Here is a 24,500-nt window from a genome sequence, read left to right on the forward strand (position 1 = left end):
GAAAATTAAAAAAAAGTACATTTAGTTATTACTGAACTTTCTTAATAATATATTTATTATTAATCAACATGAAAAATTATAATAATTTTACAATAAATTATTATGAAAACTATTAGTCTTATTTACAAAGGTAACACATTTTTTATTTATTTATACATAAACCAACATTTTAAATTATTTTTTAGAGTATTTTATTCTCATATATTAATAAAAGAATTTACATTACTTTTTCTTAAAAAAATGTTAATATATATTCTTTTTGACAGGAATGTTAACATATTTTCTATTTCTACACCAAACACTATCTCACCAAAAAGAAAACATAAGCATAATTAAGCATAATGATAATATTAAAAGTTAGAAAAAGAATAATGATGATAAATTAAAAATTAAAAAAAAGGAGCAAGTGGGGGAGTTGGCCGAGTCTTGAAGTATAATCATCGTGCATGCATTTTGGTGCCTCTTTCTTTCTCCTTTCTTATTCTGCATGCACACGCCTCCTTTCTCTCTCTCTCTCTCCGGTTCACCCTCTCTTCTCTCTCCGGTCACCGTCGATTCAAATCTCCCTCCGCTTCCTCTCCTCCCTTCAGATTCCCACAACCTCCGAACACACTCCCTACGCCACTCCTCCACGCGAATGCGAATCGGAAACCTCACCTCTCGCGCCGCCTTCCGTTCGTAGAAACTTCCGGCCACCGGAACTGCTCTTCACCAACTTCCGGCGACCGGAGCGGCAACTCGAGCTTTGCTCTCCGCCTTAATTTCGGTACGGTCGCTTTTCCGTTGCTGGATTTGGCGTCCGCCGTCGGGCGAGTTGCTGAAGTGACAGTTAGGGTTTTTTGTTTGATTTTTCGGATTTTTTTTTTTGCAGTGGAACAGAGCTCGCGGAATTGCAGTTGAAAATGGAGTCAAGGAGCTGCATGAACGTGGCGTGCGCCACGTTGACGACGACTCGGTGGCGCAAAGGCTGGACCCTGCGATCCGGCGAATTCGCCGATCTCTGTGATAAGTGCGGGTAATGATGCTCTAGATTTCGAATCGATGCGCGTGAGTTGAAATTAACACGCGAGTTGATACGTCGTTGTACGGAACACAACTGTGAATTAGAACTTTGGAGTAATTTGTGATTTGTGGTTTTGTGGTAGTTAATTGTTTGTTGTTTTGGGGGGTTTTATTTTTATTATGTTTACTTTTAACAATTTACTTTGAAGTTGCCAGTTTAATTCTTTCTTAATCTAAGTTTTGACCCCTGGCTACTTTTTTTTGTTTTTTCTCCCGATTTTCTAAAGTTAGTGTAGTGGCGTTTACACGCTTTTATGATTTTTTTTTTCCTTCTTTTTTTGTAATTATGTGGTAACTTGTTGAACTTATCGTGTAGGTAAAATTGGGTCGCCAAAGCTGAATTTTGGCTGCTGACCAGAGATCACAATTTAAAAAGTTATTTATGGCATGTATTAATGATTTACCGTATTAATTTTCCTTACCTTTTTTTTAAAATAAATTTAAAAAGAATTACTTGTAATGAATGCGAGGTGGCATAAGTTTCCCGAAAAATGGGAACAGAAAAGAAAAGAAAAGAAAAACATGATATGTTATCCTGTTTGTACGGTTATAAGCACCGGAACAAGGCTTCATCTACCTGAAATTTTATTGTCAAAACTATATTGAAATTTGAACGGTGCTTAAAATCATTCTGTTTGGGACATGGAATGGCATCATAACGATAAATTATTTAAATTAATACATATGCTTCCACTAATTTGTCTCGTGAAATTTTTTTCAAGCAAGTACTAGAGTAAAAATATGATGACTAGTGGCTCTTGCAATTTTCATTTTCAAACTTGAATTCCAAATAAGATGTAAACAGTGTCATCAACATATGTCCTTTAGATTATGTGTTGACCTGGATTAACATGTCTGCAAACCTTCTTTATTTGATTGAAATAGGACATTACCCGGAGACAAATTCATGCTCTGATTCTTACTCCTGATTTTTTGTCTACTGTAGTTCTGCTTATGAACAATCAACGTATTGTGATATGTTCCACTCAAATGATTCTGGTTGGAGAGAATGCACTTCATGTGACAAGGTAGAATGCAGAAAAAAAAAAATTATATATATATATACACACACACACGCATATTTTTGGTACATTGGTAGAGTATATATAAGATTGGCATAACTCTTTTTATCCTAATTTTGGTATTTCCATGTTTTATGCTTCGCTTAATGATCTTTATGTTTTATTATCTGCAGCGTCTCCATTGTGGATGCATTGCTTCTATGTCTCAGCTTGAATTATTAGATATTGGTGGTGTAAGCTGTATAAACTGTGCAAGGAATTCAGGATTGCAACCTGTAAAATAACTTTACCATTTTATTTAAATAATCATTTATGTTCAGCACTTTGGGAACGCATGAAAATATTGTTAACTTCATGGTTGACTTTAACAACTCCCTCAAATAGATTAATATCTAGGATGTTTGGTTGCAGGTAGTAATTTTCAGGTTAATTTTGAGTTTTGACTGAATCTCATATTATCACAAGGTTGTTAATTGTTAATTAGCATTTAGTGCTAAACTGAGTGTTCTTTGATCTACGTAACCTTAAAAACCTTGTTATGCAAGCTTTGTGATTGAAATCTATGCTGCCTCAAATATGCTGTCGCCTCTTACATATATGATTATTTTGTGATGATAATTGAATTTTCAAATCTAACTGTATTGTATGTTTCCAAAATTGACAATGATAATCTGACAGATTGCAAGCAACGAAAAGCCTAGTGGATCTGGGACATCAAAGGTAAACAATGTTGGTGCACAGCAGTATACATCTCTGGCTAACCAATTAAATGTGAGGGGTATGCAAGTAGGGCATTATGCAGAGAATGATGGTCTTAGGTGCTGGTTCAAACCTCATAATGTTGAAACAGATGGGCCTTCTACAGAAATGAAACCAGAAATTTTGCCTTCTGTTGGAGAACTTGGAAGCACTTTGATATCACAATTTCATTGCGAGTCTAATGGATCATCTAAAGCTTCCAAAGCAGAGAGTAAGGCAGACACAGAAATGAGAGATATATATGAATCATTGGCACAGACAAATTTAAGTATGACCCTTGCTGCACCTTTAGGAAATTCAAATCACTTTCAAAGTGCTGTTGTTGATGAAAGGGAACAAAGCAAAACATCTCCACTTTTATTGGGTCCAAGGTCTCGCCATCTTTTACCTAAGCCCCCTAGGTCAACTATTGGCACAGGCTTAGAAGCAAGTGCAGGCATGGTATCCCAGATTCGTGTAGCAAGGCCTCCTGCTGAAGGACGGGGAAGGAATCAGTTGCTTCCGCGTTATTGGCCTAGGATTACTGATCAAGAGTTGCAACAAATATCAGGAGAGTATCCAGCATTGTAATTAATTTTATAAACTATTAATCACTGGCAGGATACTTGTGCTGTTATGCAGGGTGATAAACTTGTTATTCTTTTGATAGTTACTCTTTTCCGTAGTATTTCCTTAACTTTTATTCATGATATGTCCAAGTTCAAATTCCACAATTGTGCCACTCTTTGAAAAGATGCTTAGTGCAAGTGATGCTGGTCGAATTGGTCGCTTGGTTTTACCAAAAGCGTGTGCTGAAGTAATTTATCTAAACTTGTCTGTTGAACTGACATCTACTGTTGTCATTTTATATTAACTAACAATTCCACTTAAAGTTATTTTTCTTGATGAATGTTGTAATTTGTTAAAACTGAAAGAGAAGAGCATTTTGCAGGCATATTTCCCCCCAATCTCTCAACCAGAGGGCCTTCCTTTACGAATCCAAGATGTGAAAGGAAAAGAATGGATGTTTCAATTTAGATTTTGGCCAAATAATAACAGCAGGATGTATGTTTTAGAAGGCGTAACCCCCTGCATTCAGTCCATGCAATTGCAAGCTGGAGATACTGGTATATTTTACTGAGAATCTCTTAGTTTGTTAAATTACCCATTTTAAGAATAGATAAACCACATGGAAAATTTAATTTTCTAAGAATATGTCAACTACTACATGTAAAAAAAAACGTATTAACTAATCATTTTATAAGAATCTTTGCAAATATTTCACTCGATGTGTTGACTAATCAATAATTGTACCTAAACAACATTCTGTTTTAAGATGCCAACTACAATGGTTTTCCTAATGTATATTGTTTTCTTTTGTTTATCGTCTAAAAAATTTATTGAGTTTGTGTACCGTTCACTGTTTTTATTGTTCCTTGGACAAAGTACCATCAGCATTCGAAATGTTGCTTATGTTTTTGGGGATATATTTGATTGGTTTCTCTTCATTGAAAATCAATTGATGTCTTTACCAGTTCTAAATTTCAATTGTAACATGTGGTTGCTTCTAGTTTTTATTTTAGTTTTGTCTTGAAATTTGGTTACTTAAATGTTTAAACTTCTTCTAAAATTTCTGCAGTAACATTTAGCCGTATGGACCCTGAGGGGAAACTTATAATGGGGTTTAGAAAGGCAACAAATTCTACTGCAGTACAGGTAACAGTCACTTTTAGTTCAAATAGCAAAATCAAACTTTTATAATTGATATTTAATCGCCTATTAAGCAGGAAACACTACCATCTAATATGCCCAATGGTTCTCATTCAAGTGAAACTTCCTATTCTGGTGTTTATGAGAATCTACCTATATTAAGTGGTTACTCTGGCCTTCTTCAGTCACAAAAGGGATGTTCAGAATCCCACCTAAATGCTCTGTCTAAAAAATGGAACTCAGCCGGTGGTGACATGAATTGGCATAGCATTGACATGCCCGAAAGCAGGAAAAGAGAGGGGTTGCCTTTGCCACCTGTGCTGGTTCCTGAGAAGAAAAGAACTCGGAATATTGGGTCAAAAAGTAAGAGGTTGGTTATTGATAGCCAGGATGCGCTGGAGCTGAAACTTACTTGGGAAGAAGCTCAGGATTTGCTTCGTCCACCTCCAACTGTAAAGCCAAGCATTGTCATGATTGAAGATCATGTATTTGAAGAATATGAAGTAAGTAAACAATTTAGACGAAGCTGTAATTTATGAAATTCACCCATTCTATTAGTTTGTGGGAGTGTGAAGTTAAATCGGTCTGTTTAACTCAGACCAACTTTGACCCAAATAAATATGTACGAGTCTTTCATTCTAATTTCTTAATACATTCATCTTATCCTAGACTACTTTTGTCTAGGTGAGGCGAGTTTAAATCTAAAGAAGAAAAAAGACTTCTAAAAGCTTGAAACTTTTCAGATATGGTTAGTTCAGCATACATCCAACCTCTCCTGATATTTGCAATTTCCAGAAATTTGTTGAAACTGCCATCTGGTTTGCACTTATTAAAATACCCTTCTAGTTTCAGGTTATATATAGTCTTTATTGTATTAGGGCATGTTTTCTATAGGAAAAAGAACTAGTAAATGGGTAGGGGATGGCATATAATTTTGGGTGCAAAAAGGGATGAACGCATGGGTTTCTCAAACTTAGGTTAGGTGAGTTATGTAATTAATATTTTCTGAAGGGTCTTGCTAGTGTGTGTTAAGGACACTAAACATTTAATACACTTTATTAAATGCTTTCAACTACTTAAAATAGTAAATATAAAATATTTTTGTATTTTTAATATAATAAATATTTTTCTTTTCATCAGATATTTTATTGTTTTTGTTTCCTAAGGGTACTCTTTAGCATTCTCCTTTATAAAAAAATGGACTTTGCTTGCATCAGTCATGCCAAGAAACTAACCAATAGTGTCTCAGAGATTCACAAATGTCTTAATACAAAATCTTTTTAAGTCTCTGCTTAAAGACCATGTTTGGAAAAGATTAATTCCCACAATTTCAGCTGTTCTTTAGGAAGAAAAAAAAAGTTTTTTGGAACAATAGCTGAAATCTGGAAACAGTTTTTTTTTTTTTTTTAATGAAAAATAAGTTATTTTCATGAATCTGAAAATTTAAAGTTTATGAATATTTTCCAATAGTTTTTTTTTTTCTCCTAAAGTTGAGTTAGTAAAAGCTGTTGTTTTTGTTATATATCCAAACGAAATTAATTATCTCAAAATTGCTTTTCAATAAATTTACTCAAACAAAAATTCATTTTGATTATAATTGATTATTGAAATATGTTTTTCAGAACTTTCCTGGACACTAAATTTTATTAGATAACCAGCTATAGATCTTGCTTAGGAATTTAATTATTTCAATTCATGCAGGAACCTCCTGTTTTTGGAAAGAGGAGTATCTTTGTAGTTCGATCAACTGGGTAAGATGAATCTGTGCATTAGTTTTTTCTTTTTATTGCATGTGCCAGGGTATTCCCCTCTTACCATCCCTCCTATTTCTTTATTTTCTATTGAACTTTATGATTTCTTTTACAAGTTATACCAATGCATAAACTTATATATTTGATTGAGTATTTCAATTTGGAGTGTGATTGGACTTCAGGATAAACGAGCAGTGGGTGCAGTGTGATAGTTGCTCAAAATGGCGGAAGCTGCCAGTTGATGTACTTATTCCCCCAAAATGGACATGTGTGGAGAATTTATGGGATCAGAGCAGGTGAACAGAAGACTTTCTAGTGCAATGCTAATAATACTATACTTAATCTTAGTTAAGAACTTTATGCGCATTGCTGTCAACAGGTGTTCATGTGCTGCTCCTAATGAATTGAACCCAAGGGAACTGGATAATCTTCTGAGGCTGAATAAAGGTATTTCTCCATTATTTGTGTTTATTAGGCTTTCAATTTACCACTGTTCAATACATACTAGTAGAGAATGGTTTCATGTGCAAAATTTTACGTCATTATGAAATTATTATTTTCTGGCAGTATTTTCCTATTGGTATTTAGTATTTACTATTTACTAATTGTACTTAAATATGGCTGAATTCCCATTTCGCAGGCATATTACCAAGACTTTCTTTTGATCCACAAACTTGTATTTGTGTCTAAATATAGATGAATTACTTTTTTAAAATTTGTTTTGTATAGTATATATTGGTAAATAGATTTTGTTAGGGATATTTGTCTGTCTAAAAAAAAAAAAAAAGTTAACCACACACACACAACACATGGAGAGAGAGCTGAGAAAACATAAAAGCTTTAGTATCTATCTTGTTTACATTTTAGTCTAGTTCTATTCCAAACTCGTCAACTGCTTACTTATTGTCTTAATTTGACACCAAATAAAGAAATTCCAATGACCATAACCAATGCATACTCGGTTATTGGAGGCACGGGGATATCTGCTAGTGTTTGAATGCCTGAGTATTAATGCAATATTATGTCAGTATAATCATATTAAAGTTATCTGGAAAGGGACTTTAGATTGAGAGTATAAAACAATTGAGCAATGAGCATACAAGACTTGAGATATTTGAAGATGCCCACAATTTGTACTGCAATTAAAAATAACTTAAAATTAAAACATGGACTGGATGGTTAAAAATATTGAAGTATTGAATTCTTATATGCATTTTAAAGTTCTATTTTTCAGTTTTTGATATACCAATCCTAAGCATACTAAGGATTATACATAAGGACTTTAAAATTCACGTGCTATCTTTTTAAACATTCTTAACTGGCCGTGAGCCTCCACTTGAAAAAAACGACTTTTATGTGCCAGTAAAATAACAAAATTGAGCTGGATAATATTAATGATTAGTTGTATCATTGTATGAAGTGGCTACCAGTGTTGCTTGTATTAACCAGTTTTGTATGGCTACATTGTCTTTATGCTTACTTTTTAGTCAAATTATCTTTGCTCAACAAACTGACAAATATCTAATCCCTAATTGTGCTTCATGAACAAGGATGATGATTCTGTGACTATTATGAATGCATGGTTACATGTTTTTCCTGTCAAAAAATTCTTGATGGTATCAAATATAATTCTTTATTTTGAAACAGAATTCAAGAAACAAAGACTGGCAGCAAGCCAGAGACCAGCCCTGGAACATGCATCTTCAGGACTAGATGCTTTGGCAAATGCAGCTATACTTGGGGATGATGCAAATGACTCTGGCAGGACACCAGTTGTTACCACTACAAAACATCCTCGGCATAGACCCGGGTGCTCCTGCATTGTCTGTATCCAGCCACCAAGTGGGAAGGGCAAACACAAACCTACATGCACGTGCAATGTGTGCATGACAGTTAAACGGCGATTCAAAACCCTGATGATGCGAAAGAAGAAGCGCCAATCTGAACGTGAAGCTGAGATTGCTCAGAGAAACCAGTTATCATGGAGGACCAAGGATGAATCAGAAGTAGACAGCACCTCTCGGCAATTAACACCGGTTGATGGTGTGGAGAATGAAGTAAAGGTGCCAAATGAGCTGGATTCAAGGAGCCAAGACCATGTGACTGAAGCTACCAAGGGACAACTAGACTTGAATTGCCAACCTGATCGAGAAGACATGCAAGCTGCGCCAAACAGCATGAGCATGACGAGTCTTCTTGAAGAAGCAAATCTCCCGCTGGAGACCTACCTGAAGCAAAATGGGCTCACTAGCTTGATATCAGAGCAACAAACAAATTCAGCTTCAAATGTGCAGCAGGCACACACAACCAATGAGAGTGAGGGAAGACGTAATGAGGATTGCTGCACTGCTTCTGTTATTCATGAGCAGGAAAGCAGTCCTGAAGAGAACAGTGGGCAAGATAAGGACCAAAACAATTCACTCTCATGAAACTACCCAATTACATTTTTCCCTCTTTTTTACTCCGAAATCATTTTACAAAAATCCTTCTTGCATAAGTTATAAAATTATAGGAGGTTCATTTGTATGTCTATATTGGTTTTTGCTTTGTCTTTCTGTCCTATGGTTGTCACGTGAGATTTCACCCCAAACTCAATAACCTATATACGCCAAAGCTTGTGTTTTAGGGTTGTAAACTAGTGAGGCAAGGAGTTGAAGGAAGGCACCTCCGTGCTGTATACACCTGGTTTTGTTTCTTTGGTATGTGTGCCAAGTCTGAATAAACATTGTTTGTCTTCTTTTTAATGTTATGTAAGAAGGACGAGGACACATTTTCGATTTTTAGTGTGTAGTCTGAATAGCCATTATTGGGCTTGCGTTTTTAATAGGAAAATGCTCCTTTGCAAGAAAAGCATTTCACCGATATTGTACAGAACTATTGTGATTGGTGTATGTAATAGTTATGTGATTACTTTCAAAGCTACTTTTTATCATATATTTTATTGTTGTGCTTGTGGCACGTTACATACCTTGCGTTACGTTATGCGCCAATCAAAAGACGTTATATTGCAGTGAGTGACACTATTTTCAATTTTATTTCCTATATACCAAGAACATGTAAAATGAAATAATATACTAAAATTAATTTAAGAACCTCAAAAGAAAGATGTAAGATAATAATCAAATCATATATTATAAATTGTTAATAGTACTAAAATGTAAACTAAAAATAATAATTTAACGACTGTTATAGTTTAATTATTATTGTAAAGAGGTCGAATTCATGTTCAAGATGGGTATTATGGGGGAAAATGCAACCTCATCCCTGAATCCAATCAAATCAAAAAATTCCGTCAAAATTGGTAACTACTTGGACCCATTATAACCAACCTTTGCACTATCTACAAAAGAATATCTCAGCATCATGAAGAGAAATGGCAAGGTGGAAGAATTTATCTCCTATAAACTTGTGTTGAATCACCCCAAAAATGATAATTACAACAAATAAAAAATGAAAATTATAAACAGTCAATATCCTTCAACGCTAGCTCCCCTACACACTGAGGATGATGAGTTCCTGCTTTCTGGCCTACCAAGCTCCTCCACAGACAGGGCGGAGGAACAAGAGTGAAGAGGAAGATGCAGCGCAGGCATAGCAGGCCATCTTGGAGATGAAACAGATGGCATGGCTATTGGTGGAGAGGAAGTAAACCTAGGTGCACGACATATGATACCATTAAGACTTGGTGATCTTGAAATTTGTTTTGAAGACATAGCTGCAGGTTCTTGCAGTGGAAACCAACAAGAGTACTTCATATCTTGTACCATTTTGAGATGCTCAACAATGGTTCTCATGGTGGGTCTTTCTGATGGCTCCTTTTGGAGGCATCTCTGTGCAATGTCAGCTACTGTTCTTGCTGCTTTGGGAGGAAAACGGCCTTTAAATTGAGGATCCATTATCAGTGACAGTCGAAAATCATCAGCAAGGAAAGGCCGACTCCACTTGACCAAGTTCCTCTCTTCCTTGGGGTGATGGCTTTCAAGATTCTTCCTGCCAGTAAGTAGCTCCAATAGAACAATTCCAAAACACCATACATTGCTTTTTGGAGTAAGAATTCCTCTTTCAAATGTCTCCACTGACAGGTTTCCAATAGCCTGTACAATAATAAATTCATGAACAGAATGAATGAGAACAAAACTTATAGAATACTTATACATGCCAAATAAGATTCAAAGATAGAAATAGATGAATAATTTACAATAACATATAGTGCACTTTTGAGTAAATGAGCTTACAGATGAACCGGTTGAAATCTCTTCCTCAGGAATACGTCCAACACAACCATATCCAGAAAGCTTTGCACTGAAATCTTTGTCAATCTGTATGTTGGCTGTTGAAAATTCTTTATACATTGCCTACAATTATTTGATAGAGGTCCATCAGCAAAGAGAGAAAAGTACAATCTAAATTAATATTTAATGTACTAAAGGAACATAGAAAAATATCCACTAATCATATAATTGTAAATTGTTATGTCCATATTAAGAAATAGGAATACACAATAACTCATCCAATGGCACTCACTCAATGAGGTCTATTAACCACATGGAAAGAAGAAGAAAGTGCAGGCTGCTTCAGTTTTGAATATTCGACATTTCACACCAAATTATGCTAAAAACAGAAAGTTCATTACCTGGAAAGGCCCTTCTTCATGCAGGAAAGCAAGACCTTGTGCAGCACATATGGCAATTTTCATTCGCGAGTTCCAATCAATTGAAGGGCCATCAGATCTCCCAAACAACATGCGGTCCAAGCTTCCATGGCGTAGCCTCTCATAAACCAACATCCTTGGTTCAGAACCATCACGTGCATGAAATCCCAGCAATTTACATAGGTTTGGATGTTGCAATGATGCAAGGGTATTAACATCATTTATAAAGTCCTTCAGTCCCTGCAAAAGAGATCACATACATATAGACCATGTCATAAACCTTTAGTCTAGGGAGAAAAATCTCATAAACCTCTAAAAGCAATGCTAACAATAATTCAACTTTCTGATTGAAACAGCAACAATGCAATTCTTAACAATTTTCAGCATTTGATTCTGAAGTGGTTTGAATTTTGAAAACATTCAAATGAGCATTGAGAAGTAACAAAGGAGAACAGCAAGAAGAACAAGGTTTACAAGCTGCTACTAAATAGCAAGATGAAACCAGTTGACAAACCTAAATTCTTTGATGCCTCTCTTAAACTCCTAGGATCTCATTCGTATATATTGGGAAATTCAATGGTTTTCAAAAGGCATAACAATCTTATGTCAAAAAGTACATGAAATGTGAATTCTTGCCATTTTAAGATAATGCATTACTTGAAACATCAAGCATTACCGAGAGGCTACCAAGAGATGAAAGCAATAATGCAGAATGGCAAAAAGTACCTGGGTTGATGAATGAAGGCGGGTGACAGTGGCTTCAAACTTCTTTGCACTTGAAGCATCGTCACCAAATGAAGCGCTATACATGGTAGAAGAAAGACATTCTGACATGCACCGATCTGAAGAGAAATTGTGGCAAGCAGAAGCAATTTCCTCAAATGGAAAGTTTCTAAGCAATCCTGTAGGCGGAAGAGGCAAAGGTCCTGAAACATATATAGGAGCAGTAGCCATCCCCAACTTAAAGCTGCCATTGGCCTTCAATGCACCACCACTACCCTGACGAGATGGAAGAGGCAAAGGTTGCGGATTAGAAGAAGATTGCTCCTTCATCAATCCAACTCGGTGTTTTGACTCTTCTTGTTCCTCATACTCAACTGAGGCCAAAGCATCCTGTTCAGCTGCATCATGAGCTGGTCGATATATACGACCACTAGTTGTGCCTGACTTAAAGCTCCCAGTAGCCTTCAATGCACTGCCACCACTACTAGATGGAAGAGGTAAAGGTTGTGGATTAGATGAATGCTGCTCCTTCATTGATACCGCTTGGTATCTAGATTCTTCGCATTCCTCAAACTCAACTGTGGTTAGAGCATCTTGTTTGGTTACATCAAGAGATGATGGAGCCGATAATGCCCGTGTTCTGTTATTGGTAACTTTGTTAATTGGGTGAATAGATTTCACTCTAGTCCTAAAACTAGGAGGTGCAGACTTCAGCAAATGAGGTTGAGGTTGAGGCAGTACTCTAGGTACATGTTCATTATGGCTGACACATTTTGAGTATATGATATGATCTGTCTTTTTCTTCTTGTATTTCAAGACAGTGAAACACCCCATCTTGTGTACAGAATTCAGCTATTGAATAGAATTGATTTTGCTGCACACAAAAAAAGGCATAAACAAAATTAGAGGGACCACAATGTCACCATAGGTTTTCCACATTAAAAACTAGCTAAAATTTGAACAAATAGATCCAAGAAGAAAGATGCATGGGAAAAAAAGAACCTTCTCTAACCCACTTCTGATTTTTTATAAAATTAGATTCTCTGGTGATCACAACATAAAAAAAACAAAAAACAAAAACAAAAACAAAACAAAAAACAAAATGAATACATACAGAACAATCTCCTATTTCCCCTCATTTTCATTTCCATTTCTCTTTTCATTCCTTGCAATACTGGTCAAATATTCACCAATGGGGTGCAAATTAAATGCAAAAGTAAAACAATAGAAATTATTAGAATTGATCGATCAAGCCCCTCACAAAGCTCCTTTCCACGCTTGTGTCCATCACATTACCAAAAGCAGAAAAATAAGTTATTTTCATTTTTCCTATGTCATTGGCCAAACTTCACTAAAAATATAAACAAAATGCTTTGTTGCTAATAATAAACCAAACACTCCATTCCTATGGAGTCATAAGCTCCATACACCCGATTTTTCTCAGAAAATAACAAGACACCCAGAAATGCTCATCCATTCAACTAAATGAAAAGCAATCCAGATCCCTCAAAAATGAAATAAATTTTACAAAAACTACTAAATTTATTTTCTCAGAACTCAAATCGTTTTTCCATACCCTGAAGCTTCAATCCCACTAGGAATTACCGAATTACAAACCCCCCAATAAAAAAAGGCAAAATTTGTGTTATTCAATTTAAAAAAAAAAAACAATAAAGTAGAGCCACTGATTAATCATATTACAATCAAAGCAAGGTTTTTAAGATTTGTATAAAGGAAAAAACAAACCTACCAGGCTACCGCTGAACTCTGAAACACAAAAAGGGTTAAAATGATATTGAATATAATAAAGGCAAAGGAAGGAACTTGAACAGACCTATGAGATAGGAGGTCATGCAACACAGAGTGAAGCTAAAATGGGTATAACATGTGGTTATGCTTCAACCACGAACAAGGGCTTATGAATGAAGTCAAAGAAAGCGAGCAGAGTGGTGGGAAGTGATGTTTCTTTGAAAATGAGGAGTATGTGTGGAAATTTGGAATGGTGGTAAAAAGAGAATCGGTCTCAAACGGGTTGGAAAATCAATGAGCACTGGTCAAACTGAACTGATTTAATCTTCGTTTTTTTTTTTAATTTTTTTAAGGAATTTTTTTTTTACCAATTTTAAGGAAATAATATATTCCTTATTAGTAATCACTCTTAACTTATATATAAGTAAAAATGTTCAAATTTTTATGGTAAAATATAAACAAATTTTATTGAAGTAAATTTTATTTAATGTTCATAATTCAAAAATACTCCTATAATAAATGGGAGTATTATTTAATGTTCATAATTCAAAAATACTCCTATAATAAATGGGAGTATTATCTATCATTAATATGATTAAGAATATTTTAAGAAATAAGAGAAATTCACTTATTCTGAAAGTAACTTTCGATAAATTTATTTTGTTTAATAATTTATATTTTATATTAAATTTTAACGATCCAACTATTAATTAAAAATTATTAATGCATAGATTAAGTTTATAGATTTTTAAAAAATTTAAAAATTAATTGATACTTCATTCATTAATTCAAATCAACGTATAAAATATTTTTATAAATATTCTTTAATTTGAATTAATGAAATATAGTATCAAATGATTTTTAAGTTTTTCTAAATTTTGTAAACTTAATTTATACATTTAAGAACTTTTAATTATTTCAATGATTGAATAGTCAAAATTTGATATAAAATATGAGTTATTAAATAAAGTAAGTTTAAGTAAATTTATTTTTAGAGTGAACGAATCTCTCTTCTTAAAAAGTGTTATATATATTTTATGTGAAATTGTAAAAATTAAATATATTTAATGAATTATATTTTTTATATCTTATAAACTTTCTGTGTAAAATTATATATAAGTGAAAATGCCTTATTATTGTTTTTTTAAGGTAAGACATGTGATGCATAGAAACACAAATTATCATTATAGTAAATTGTTCACTTTTATTATAAAATAAGAAAAAGTTATATGTATATATATAATTGATAGTATTCAAGTATGAAATTATTTTATACTTTCTGTATAGAATATTAAACTTTGGAAAGAAAGTGGAAACTAACGGAGTTTTTTTAGTTAATGCAAAAGATTTTACATTATGAGTCAAATAGAGATTAATTTATGTGTTTTTTACAATAGTTATTTATTAAGGATTTAATAATCATGTGCAAAAGTTTTTATATTAAAAAAATGGTTGTTTGTATATCTTTTAAAATAATTTTTTTAAGATTTCTTTTAAAATGATACATATATTTTTTTTTTAATTTTTAAATGAATATTAATTTCTTTTATTTATTTATCTAAATAACATATATAACCTCTTATATAAGATAATATTATTTGTGTATTATTAAGAAATAACAAATTATTAGTACAAGTAACAATAATTGAACGAGACTTAATATCTTATTCAATATTAAGTTTTAAATTATATCATAAATATTATGTGTTGTGATTTCAAAAATATATTAACTTTAAGAAACAATTTCAAATAAATAAATTTTTCAAAATTGCATAATAATGAAAATTTTCATATAAAAAACATATATATCATTTTACATAAATTAGAAACAAATGATAGACACATATATAACTAGTAGAATGTGAATTAGTTTTTATTTTTTCTCATTTTCTAACTTTAACTAATAACATTATTTTAAGAGAGGTGAGTAATTTTCCAAATTAAAGAAGAGGTGTGTATTATTTAAATAGACCATTTGGAATGTGAGTGCAATTTTCCCTTAAAATAATTATTATCAAAGTTTATTATATACAATAATTTGTTATTAACGGTCAAAAATTTACATAATTGGATATTAATCTTTTCTTTGTTACTAAATCAAAATAAGCTTATCAAATATGATGGTTTATTATTGTATGATAGTGTAAAAAACCATTAATGAATTGATCAAATTAGACTAGTATAACTTTTATTAACTATTACATCATTTAATAACTTTATGTTAAAAGTGATTTTTATTGATTTAAACTTTTTATCATCTTAATGTTTATGTCAAATTTTGTTTAAATCAAACAACAACAAAAATATAATTAAATTACTCATATTTTAATACACTTTTAAATATATATTACATCATTTTTTTATCTGTATAAATAATGTGTCAAATAATTTTAAATTAATATAAAATTTTGTATATATAATTTAGATTAAAAGAAATTTCAATTTAACAATGAATTATAAAAAAATTATATTAATTAAAAGTTATTCATAACATAATAATTAGTATATTTTGTTAATAAAATATACATAAAACTTACCAAATAATGTATATGGGTTACACTTATTTAAGAAAATATTTGTGTTTTTTTTAATTAAATGATGGGTTAATAATGTATTATTAACATTTATTATATATTAATTATATAATTATATATATGTATATATATCCACAATTAATTTTATTTAAAGATAATTTTTCTGATAAACTAAGTTAAAAATTAAGGATTAATCTTTAGATCTAGTGAGATTTATTTAAGAGGTGATATCGCTTAACAAATATACTTTTTATTAAACATGTTATGTACTTCCTTAATTATTTAAAGTTAATTTAAAATTTATTTATATAATTATATTAGAAAATAGACGATGTACTAATAGAGTAAAATAATTTTAAATTATTATTTAATTTAAATTACTTGTTATGATAATTTGTTGAATTGTACAATAAATAAATATAATAATATTGATATTTGATTAATTGGCATGTACAATTATTTCAATTACTAATGTATCACTGATAAGCTCTAATTTATTAGATTTAATTTGTATGTATTCACATGTAAAGTTGTCAATCAATTGAAATTGATAACTTATAACAAACTTATCAGTTTAAAAATCTTTTACAATATCCATGCATATACTACATATTTTTATATTTTATTTTTTTGGTTATAATATTATTTTATAAAAAAAAAATTGTAACAGTCAATTTTGTTTTACATGACTGCTAGTCAAAGCCGTTTTTAACATTCTACGAATAGAGATGTCTTCTACCGAGGTTTGAATTTTGACTAATCCCTTTCTTCGTGGTAACCTACGTTTGAACGTGAAGAAAGACCACGGAAAAAACTTGAATTTCTTTTATATTTTTTCTTTATTCTTTGCATGTTCTTTCTCATTAATCATACTTGGAATAAAATATATTTAAGTTCTAACATATACAAATCTAGATTATGATGTTTGATTAACATTATATGCCATGTTAAGGAATTGCTATCCTAATAATTTTTGTAATTATTAAAATAATGTAAAAAAATAAAGATTTTTTAATTGATGAATAGTTAATATTAAGAGAAGATTAAGAGTCTAGTTTTAATGATTGAATATAGTACATGAATTGAAGTAAATTTTTTTTATACAAAATTTAATTTTAACAAATTAAAAAAATTAATGAAGAAATTAAATTAGTTCGATCCTATTAGTTGAACTAGTTCTTTTTTAGGTACTCAATGGCAGAAATGAAATTTGAAAAATAAAATAAAATTGGTGCAACTTGGTTTTATTTTTATACTAATGAATTTTTAAACTAAATTATCGTGCAAACTACTCAAATTTTTATCTATTAAGTCGATCATATTGTGTATTAATTGAACTATAGTAAATTAATTCTAAATTGATAAAATGGTATACTATATATCAACCAATATTTAACCATTCTATCTAGGAAAATGATTGTTTCTCCGAAAAATGTGTGCCGAATTCTTTTCGAAATATTAAAATAATAATTTAAATTATAAAATATTTAATTAAATAATTATTTTATAATAAATTTATTATAAAATATTAATATTTTAAAATTTCGGAGGATATTTCGGATAACTATTCAGACCGTGTAGCATAACTCTTCTATCTATTTTCATTACATCTATCAAATATTTATTATAACAATGTTTAATCAGTATAAATGAATGTTTTTTTTCAATTTTATTTTTATTTTTTAAGGAAAACTTATACTATAATTTATGAAAGTTTGGATTAAGTAATTAAATAAATATCAATAGAATATGGATTTATTTTAAATATATAATATATAAAAATTAAACAGGATTTTGAATGAATTACTTTTATGCAAAGTACATAATATAAAATGATTTTTAAACAGCAAATACATTAAATTAATTAGAGATATTACCATTTCTTTGAATAACACTAAAAATAGTAATACCAAAAAAAATTACATAAGAGATATGGAGGGGAGGGGGATGTTGAGCCACCATTTTTTCTTCATTTTTTTTTACACAATTCTAAGTAATTTTAAAAAGATATATTTATTTATTTATTTATTTTAAAAAAAGTTTGGCTGTTTTATTCACCATGCTCCATTTCCGAGGAAGTGCATTTGGACAACTTGATAGGGCAGTCAAAGTTTGAAATTTTAATTTATTTATTTCATTAAAAATAATAATAATAAAACATGATTCCAATGAGACCCATCAAGAAAACATGATCTTTGACTTAAAACTACGTGGCCCTAAAATACAGGTGGATCCACATAAATAATCCCATGTTGTCATATAAAATAATTTTTTTTGGCTTTTATAAAATATATTTAAAAACTTGTATCAAATGTATTTTTAATTATTTATCGGCATAAAATATTTTTATATTAATAATATATGATTATTAAATTTATTTTATTCTTCTATAAATATTAATAGAAAGATTTATAAATAAAAAACACATATAATTTCATTCATGTATACTACTACTTATTTTTATATAATATATGTAACAACATTTATTATCACAAATAAAAATATTAGTTTTATTTCTTATTTTTTTTAAAAAAAGTGATATTATAATTTAATATTAATTATTTATACATATTTAAATTTAAATTTAAAATACATGTAAAATTTACAAAATTCTATTAAAAAAATATCATTGTCTTCTGTATTGTGATTTGTTTCAATCAGTTGTGAGCTCAAGTCGCCAAATAGGCGTGACAGGATTTAGAATCAACCATGTGGGGCCTCGTTCGAGAAAATGCTGAATTTTGATTCTCTAGTCTAACTTTGTGACCAGAAAAAAAAAAGTTATAAATTTTGATTTTGGGCATATTAAGGCTATTATCTTAAATTTAATGTTGAAGGTTTTATTATATTATTTTATTAAAAAGCACCCTAAACATACAATAAACAGATTCATATTCAAATATTATTATTGTAAAAATCAATGAATTAGAAATCATCTGAAACCTCAAGCGGATGGTTCAGCGGTAGGGATTGATCCACGCTTAAACAAGGTCAGAAGTTCGAATCCTGCCTTGTGTATGCAGCCGCGTTAAATCTTGGAGCCAGCTATCCCACCCCTTGAGGTACCTCCAACGCAGGGATGAACAAAAAAAAAAAAGAAATCATCTGAGATATAACTTTCAAAATATATTTTATAAAAGTTTAAAAATTATTATATATAATAATTTATGGTTTAATGATAATAAAATATTGTTGTTAAATTTAAAAATTAATAGTCAAATTCTCCCAAATTTAATAATTTTTTATTTTTTGATTGACGAGAAATTAAAGTTATTAAAAACAATTTTTTTTTTATAATTCAAATTTTCTCACTTTTTTTTTTCAATTTGTCTCCATCCTCAAAAGACCAAAAATTGGAAGAGAGTGGAGCAGTCAGGCCCAGTCAGCACGGTGTTCAAATTTTATTGCTGACTAAAGCTTTTGTTTGGTATAATGAAATGGACCAAAATTTGAAAATGATGCAAACTAGGTCACCCCTTCCACATTCTTTCAAAATTAAAATTCAGGCAAACACCTATACGACAATAAAGCATGATCATGTGCCACTGATTAAACCATTTTTCCATGACATGCACTAATATAGGCGCATTTGAATTAGTAATGAAATTAAAATAAAAATAATAAGAGTAATGTTATATTCTTTTATAAGTGTTCTTAATATTTTACTAAAAAAATGTAATAATTTTGGGTATGATTTTTTTTAATTATTATAAAAGTTAACAATCTTACAATGAAAAATATTAATAATATATTATTTAACACATTTTTTAATATAATCTCTATTTTTACTAAAAATTTAATAGAAATCATAAAAATTTATGAGTCTCATTTTTTATTTAATGAATTTGTAATTTTTAATAATTTTAGCCAATAGTAATCATAAAATATTATGAGTCTCATTTTTTATTTAATGAATCTGTAATTTTTAATAATTTTAACCAACGGTAAAGTGTGTGTTAGGAAGTGTGTCATTAGCTTAGTGAAGGATCTAAGAGGCAAATTCATCAACTTAGTGAATATTGTATGAGATGTAGTTATTAGTGAGGCTACATTAAGATATAAGAGAATATCAAAGATCAATATCCATATCTCTTACCAACTAAACATATTTTTAAGGACAAAATTTTTTATTGTTTAAAGGAATTGTAAGACTATGTTGTGATTTTTTATTTATCTAAATTGTATTGCTTAAATGATTTATGATGATATGCTGTTTTAGTATTTTAAAACTTCAGGGATTAAGAAATTCTTAAGAGTTTAATTGTTTGAGATTATTTTATGTTGAGGTTAAAGTTTATCAAGTTTGGAGAAAAATATAATTTTTCTAAGAACTTGAATTTCATAAGTTCATTTTCTAGACTTTTTAGAGAAAATTTTTAGAAAGATAGACTTTAGAGACCTTTCTTTGTTTTGACTTTATAGAAGTGCTCTTATTCTTCCCCAAAGCAAAGATTATAGTAGTTGAGTTAAGATTTGAAGCTTAGAAGCTCAACATCAGAGGTTGAGGTTGTCGTAAGATGAGAGTTTGAGAAATTTCATTTTTTTTCAATGTTTTTCCTTCCTTTCCTTATTTATGGAGAATTTGGTGTAAGGGAAGCTTGTAATGTTGAATTGTTGTGTTGAATTCATGCTTAAATTGTGATTTATGGTGAAAATTTTGAAGGTTAAAATCTTGATGTTTCATGTTTTTGGGTATTTTTGATGTTTAAAAGAAGAATTGATGCTCTTGAGTTGTATTGTTGTTGCATGATGTAATTCTTTTAATTTATAAGCTATATGATGCAAGTAGATGATGAACTTTGAGTTGCATGCATGAATCAATGAGTTTGATAAGAGGATTTTAAGTGAGAAGTTGATTTTCTTATGGATGAGAACCTTATTCTTATGAAGTATGCTGTATTTATTTTGAGTATGCTCATTTAGAGTGCCCATGTGGCTCGCTTAAGCGAGCTTGTTCGATCATTTTAGATGTGGTCTCTAACTTGACTCGCTTAGAGTGCTCATTTGATTGCTCTAAGCAAATTTCGCTCACTCAAAGTGAGTACTCACTCACTTAAGCAAGCTAGTGGCATCTCCCATGTGTAGTTTGTTTGAGTTCACTCAAAGTGAGTTGTTGAGTGCTTGGATTAGTGGAGCTTGGAGTGACAATTTATTTTCAGACTTGTAGCTTCTATGGTATATTTCACCTATGTCTTATAGTTCTGTTATGTTGATAATATGCATGATGTATGTTATTAAGTTGTGTTGTGATATGCATATTGCATGTTGTTGTGTTGAGCTATGTTGTTAACATAAAATTAAAGGAGAGATGTTATTTTTAAAAGTTGAAATATCTCATTTTGTGGATGTGTTGTGATGCTTTGAAAGTCCAAATGTTGAAAAACCTTTCTTAAGTTTGTTCCCACTTGAAGTGGAGTGTTGAATTTTCTCTAAGTCTTTAGTTGATATCGTATAAGAGCAAAGTCGAGTTGTATTGGTTTATAAATGACCAAACTAAGTAAGGTATAAAGTCAAGGGATAAAATTGTTAACTGATTGTTGGAAAAGTGCACAATATTTGAAAGGTAGTTGGCAGGTTAATTTCATACAAGCTTAGTTGATGTATACTAATATCGTGGTAGACCCATACTCAAATTGTTCTATTCCTAATAATGGTACTTGACTTTCTTAATGTAAGTAGCAAAATTCAAAAAATCATCTGTTGAAAATGAATTAATATCCAACTTTGTTATTAACCTAACAAGATAAAAAGGTCATATTGTGTTGATTCGGTAAGGTCAAACCACTCAGATTATTCACCTGTGTTGTAAGGAATCTCCTAATTGAAATGTGTGATGATACATAAAGTTGTAGTGTTTGTGAAGACGTTGTGTTGACATGTTATTTTGTTGATATGTTGATGAGTTGTATAATATATTATCAAGTTGTTGAGTTGTAAAGTTGTTGAATTATATAAAATGTTGTGAAGTTTATCTAATGAGTTGATTATTTGTGTTGTTTTGAATTATTAAGTTGATTATGAAGATGATGTAAACTAGAATTTGTAACTAGATTACTTAAGAAAGTGATTTGAAGTATAATTCAACCATACAAACTTACTTGTTTGGTAAAGATTGTCTCCTACTTATATATTATTTGTTTATATTATCTCTAGTTAATATGAGACTTGAGTTTTTTTGAATACATACTCTCACATTCAACACTATTGTGTTTGGTGTATGAGCAAATGGTGGACAACCATTTTTAACAATCTAGAGTAGGTGAAATTTGAACTTTTTTCAATAAACCTCCTCACATAATATTGAGTTTAGTACGTATATAAATGATAGATGACCCTTTTAACAAATCTAAAATAAATATGATATTATCTTTAAAAAATGATTTAGAGTCAAACTTTATATATAAATATATATATATATATATATATATATATATATATATATAACTTTTGTAATTAGATCCCTTAAATTAATAAAAGTGTCACAAATTGTTCTTTTTGTGGTGACTTAAAAAACCATAAATTCACTTCAAAGACTTAAATACATTTTTTTTAAAGATAAAGTAATTAATGGCAATTTTTTTACATAACTTAATTACAAGTTTTTTAAGTTTAGGGAATAAACAAAAAAAATTAAGGATTTTTTAATATAAAATTTTATTTATTTATTTATTTAAATGTTTTATTATTAGAAAACAAAGTTAATAAGTCGATCAAGTATTGTACCACTACTGATTAACAACTTTGATCTTCATGAATTTCTTTAGATGTGACAAATGATTAGATTGAATAATTTTTTAAAGGGTTTATAAAAAGTATTTTATTAATTTATTAAAAAATTACTTAAAAATTCAATTCATTCTATCTATTTTAAAGAGAGAAAAAAGTCATCTAATTCATTTATTATTAATTTTTTAATAGATGAATATCCAATTCATTCATAAAAATAATGTTTTAAAAATTAAATAATTTTATTTTTGGAACAATTTATCTCTCTCTCCCCTCTTTTCTTATAAATTATTACATTCTTATATATAATTTTAAAATTCATAGATTTTTACATTATATTAAAATAATCTTTTAAAATTTCAATCTAATAAATAATTCATATTATAATTTAATGGTGTATCGGATAAACTCGTAGGTCATCAAAAATCTATGTTATCAGGTGGCTCTCAATGACCTTGAATTCCTATACCCCTCTAACGACCAAAGACATCGAATGAAAACTTTAGTTGGCTCATCTTTTGATAACCAGGGACACCTAACTCCATATAGTCCATACCTGTTCAACACCCTTGGGCATCAATATACCTAAACACATATAGCTCACACTTGTTTGGTAACCTCGAGTATTGATACCTTTTCAAGTCATTCAACACTTGAAGATGTCAAACAAATGTTCATCGCACATAGAGATAATCAAGGTAATTAAGACTAATCACAATAAAATATGGATCAATAGTATATTACCTAATTGATAACCCCGAACAAAGGTCCATTGTAAGTTGGATCCATCAACGATTAATATAAATAGTATTATATATCGATGTAAAATTATTGTTCATTATTATTGACATTTATTATTTCGATTGTGTGTCTTACTTGAGTATTAAGGTGTCCTTTGCAAGTACATTTCCTCGACACAACAAGGATTCTAATTTAGAGAGTGAAGAGAAGCGAAATCATTTAAGAAAGAAGTTTACCCATATCTATGGAAAAATACAAATAGATTTTGAAAAACTAGTGTACCACTAAACATTCATAAAATTAAATAGATATGTTAAATTTGATCCATTATTTATCTTTATTGTAATAAATAAATTATACAAATTTATTTATAAATAAATCAAATTGATGTTGAACAAATAATTGTGTCATCCTTGCATTCCATTTCACAAGAATTTGTAAAAATAAATTTTAGTAGAATAAAAATAATTTCCTCCCTTCTTCATTTAATTACATCACATACAACTATACATTTTCTTATTTCTATCCTACTTTTACCCCTGATTTCATTTTCTTTTGGATCATCTCTGATACAAAAAATGTTTTTATATCATATTTTTTCATCTCTCTTGAAAAAATTATGTAGAATATGAAGTAATATATATATATATATATATATATATATATATATATATATATATAATATTATTCTTACTAAGATTTTGGACACTTTTTCTTTTACCAATTAGTCTAAAATGGGGACGATTTTTTAATTTTTAAATTATCGAAAAAACTTTATAAGTTGATTATACCGAAAATTAATCTAGATTTTCTTTTGTCTAAATTAGTTCTTAAAACAATCAATTTAGAATATTAATGTTAACAAGACTTTTCTACATAAAGTTGAACTACGAACCAATTTATAAAGTATTTTTTAGATTAGTTATTAGTCCAAATGATCTAAAAAGTTCAAATATATATATATATATATTCCTCACGTGCGAAATTATAGAAGGTCCCCTTTAAGATCAAACAATTCCATCGAATTGAGTATGATTGTATGTATGATAGCATCTACTATACCAGGAATATCAATGAACCCTATTATTGAAAT

The 24,500-nt window shown here is 29.9% G+C and overlaps 2 protein-coding genes across 5 annotated transcripts; one reads left to right on the plus strand and one right to left on the minus strand.

The window, feature by feature from the left end:
* The first annotated feature begins 446 nt into the window (after positions 1 to 446).
* Positions 447 to 9,217, plus strand: HSL1 (HSI2-like 1). 3 transcript variants are annotated; one of them, XM_083070315.1, is made up of 13 exons: positions 447 to 766; positions 872 to 1,015; positions 2,009 to 2,090; positions 2,258 to 2,359; positions 2,763 to 3,397; positions 3,543 to 3,639; positions 3,775 to 3,949; positions 4,462 to 4,538; positions 4,610 to 5,035; positions 6,234 to 6,283; positions 6,466 to 6,579; positions 6,663 to 6,730; positions 7,931 to 9,217. In XM_083070315.1, exons 2-13 carry the CDS (start codon positions 903 to 905, stop codon positions 8,710 to 8,712), a joined length of 2,721 nt encoding a protein of 906 aa, XP_082926441.1. In that variant the 5' UTR covers positions 447 to 766; positions 872 to 902; the 3' UTR covers positions 8,713 to 9,217. The 3 variants fall into 3 exon arrangements, with proteins under 3 accessions (XP_082926441.1, XP_082926443.1, XP_082926442.1); XM_083070317.1 differs by having other exon boundaries at positions 4,718 to 5,035; XM_083070316.1 differs by lacking the exon at positions 2,258 to 2,359.
* Positions 9,218 to 9,398: 181 nt separating this feature from the next.
* On the minus strand, positions 9,399 to 13,673 carry LOC109814152 (putative serine/threonine-protein kinase PBL11). Of its 2 annotated transcripts, none has more exons than XM_020378512.3 (5): positions 13,492 to 13,673; positions 11,661 to 12,531; positions 10,917 to 11,174; positions 10,519 to 10,638; positions 9,399 to 10,377 (listed from the first exon to the last, which is right to left on the minus strand). In XM_020378512.3, the coding sequence occupies exons 2-5, from the start codon at positions 12,489 to 12,491 to the stop codon at positions 9,751 to 9,753; spliced, it is 1,836 nt and encodes a 611-aa protein (XP_020234101.1). In that variant the 5' UTR covers positions 12,492 to 12,531; positions 13,492 to 13,673; the 3' UTR covers positions 9,399 to 9,750. The 2 variants fall into 2 exon arrangements, with proteins under 2 accessions (XP_020234101.1, XP_020234102.1); XM_020378513.3 differs by having other exon boundaries at positions 13,408 to 13,673.
* Between the last annotated feature and the right edge of the window lie 10,827 nt (positions 13,674 to 24,500).

This window comes from Cajanus cajan, chromosome 3, assembly GCF_000230855.2.
Source record: "Cajanus cajan strain Asha chromosome 3, NIPB_CcT2T_4, whole genome shotgun sequence".
In the NCBI taxonomy this organism is placed as follows: domain Eukaryota; kingdom Viridiplantae; phylum Streptophyta; class Magnoliopsida; order Fabales; family Fabaceae; genus Cajanus; species Cajanus cajan.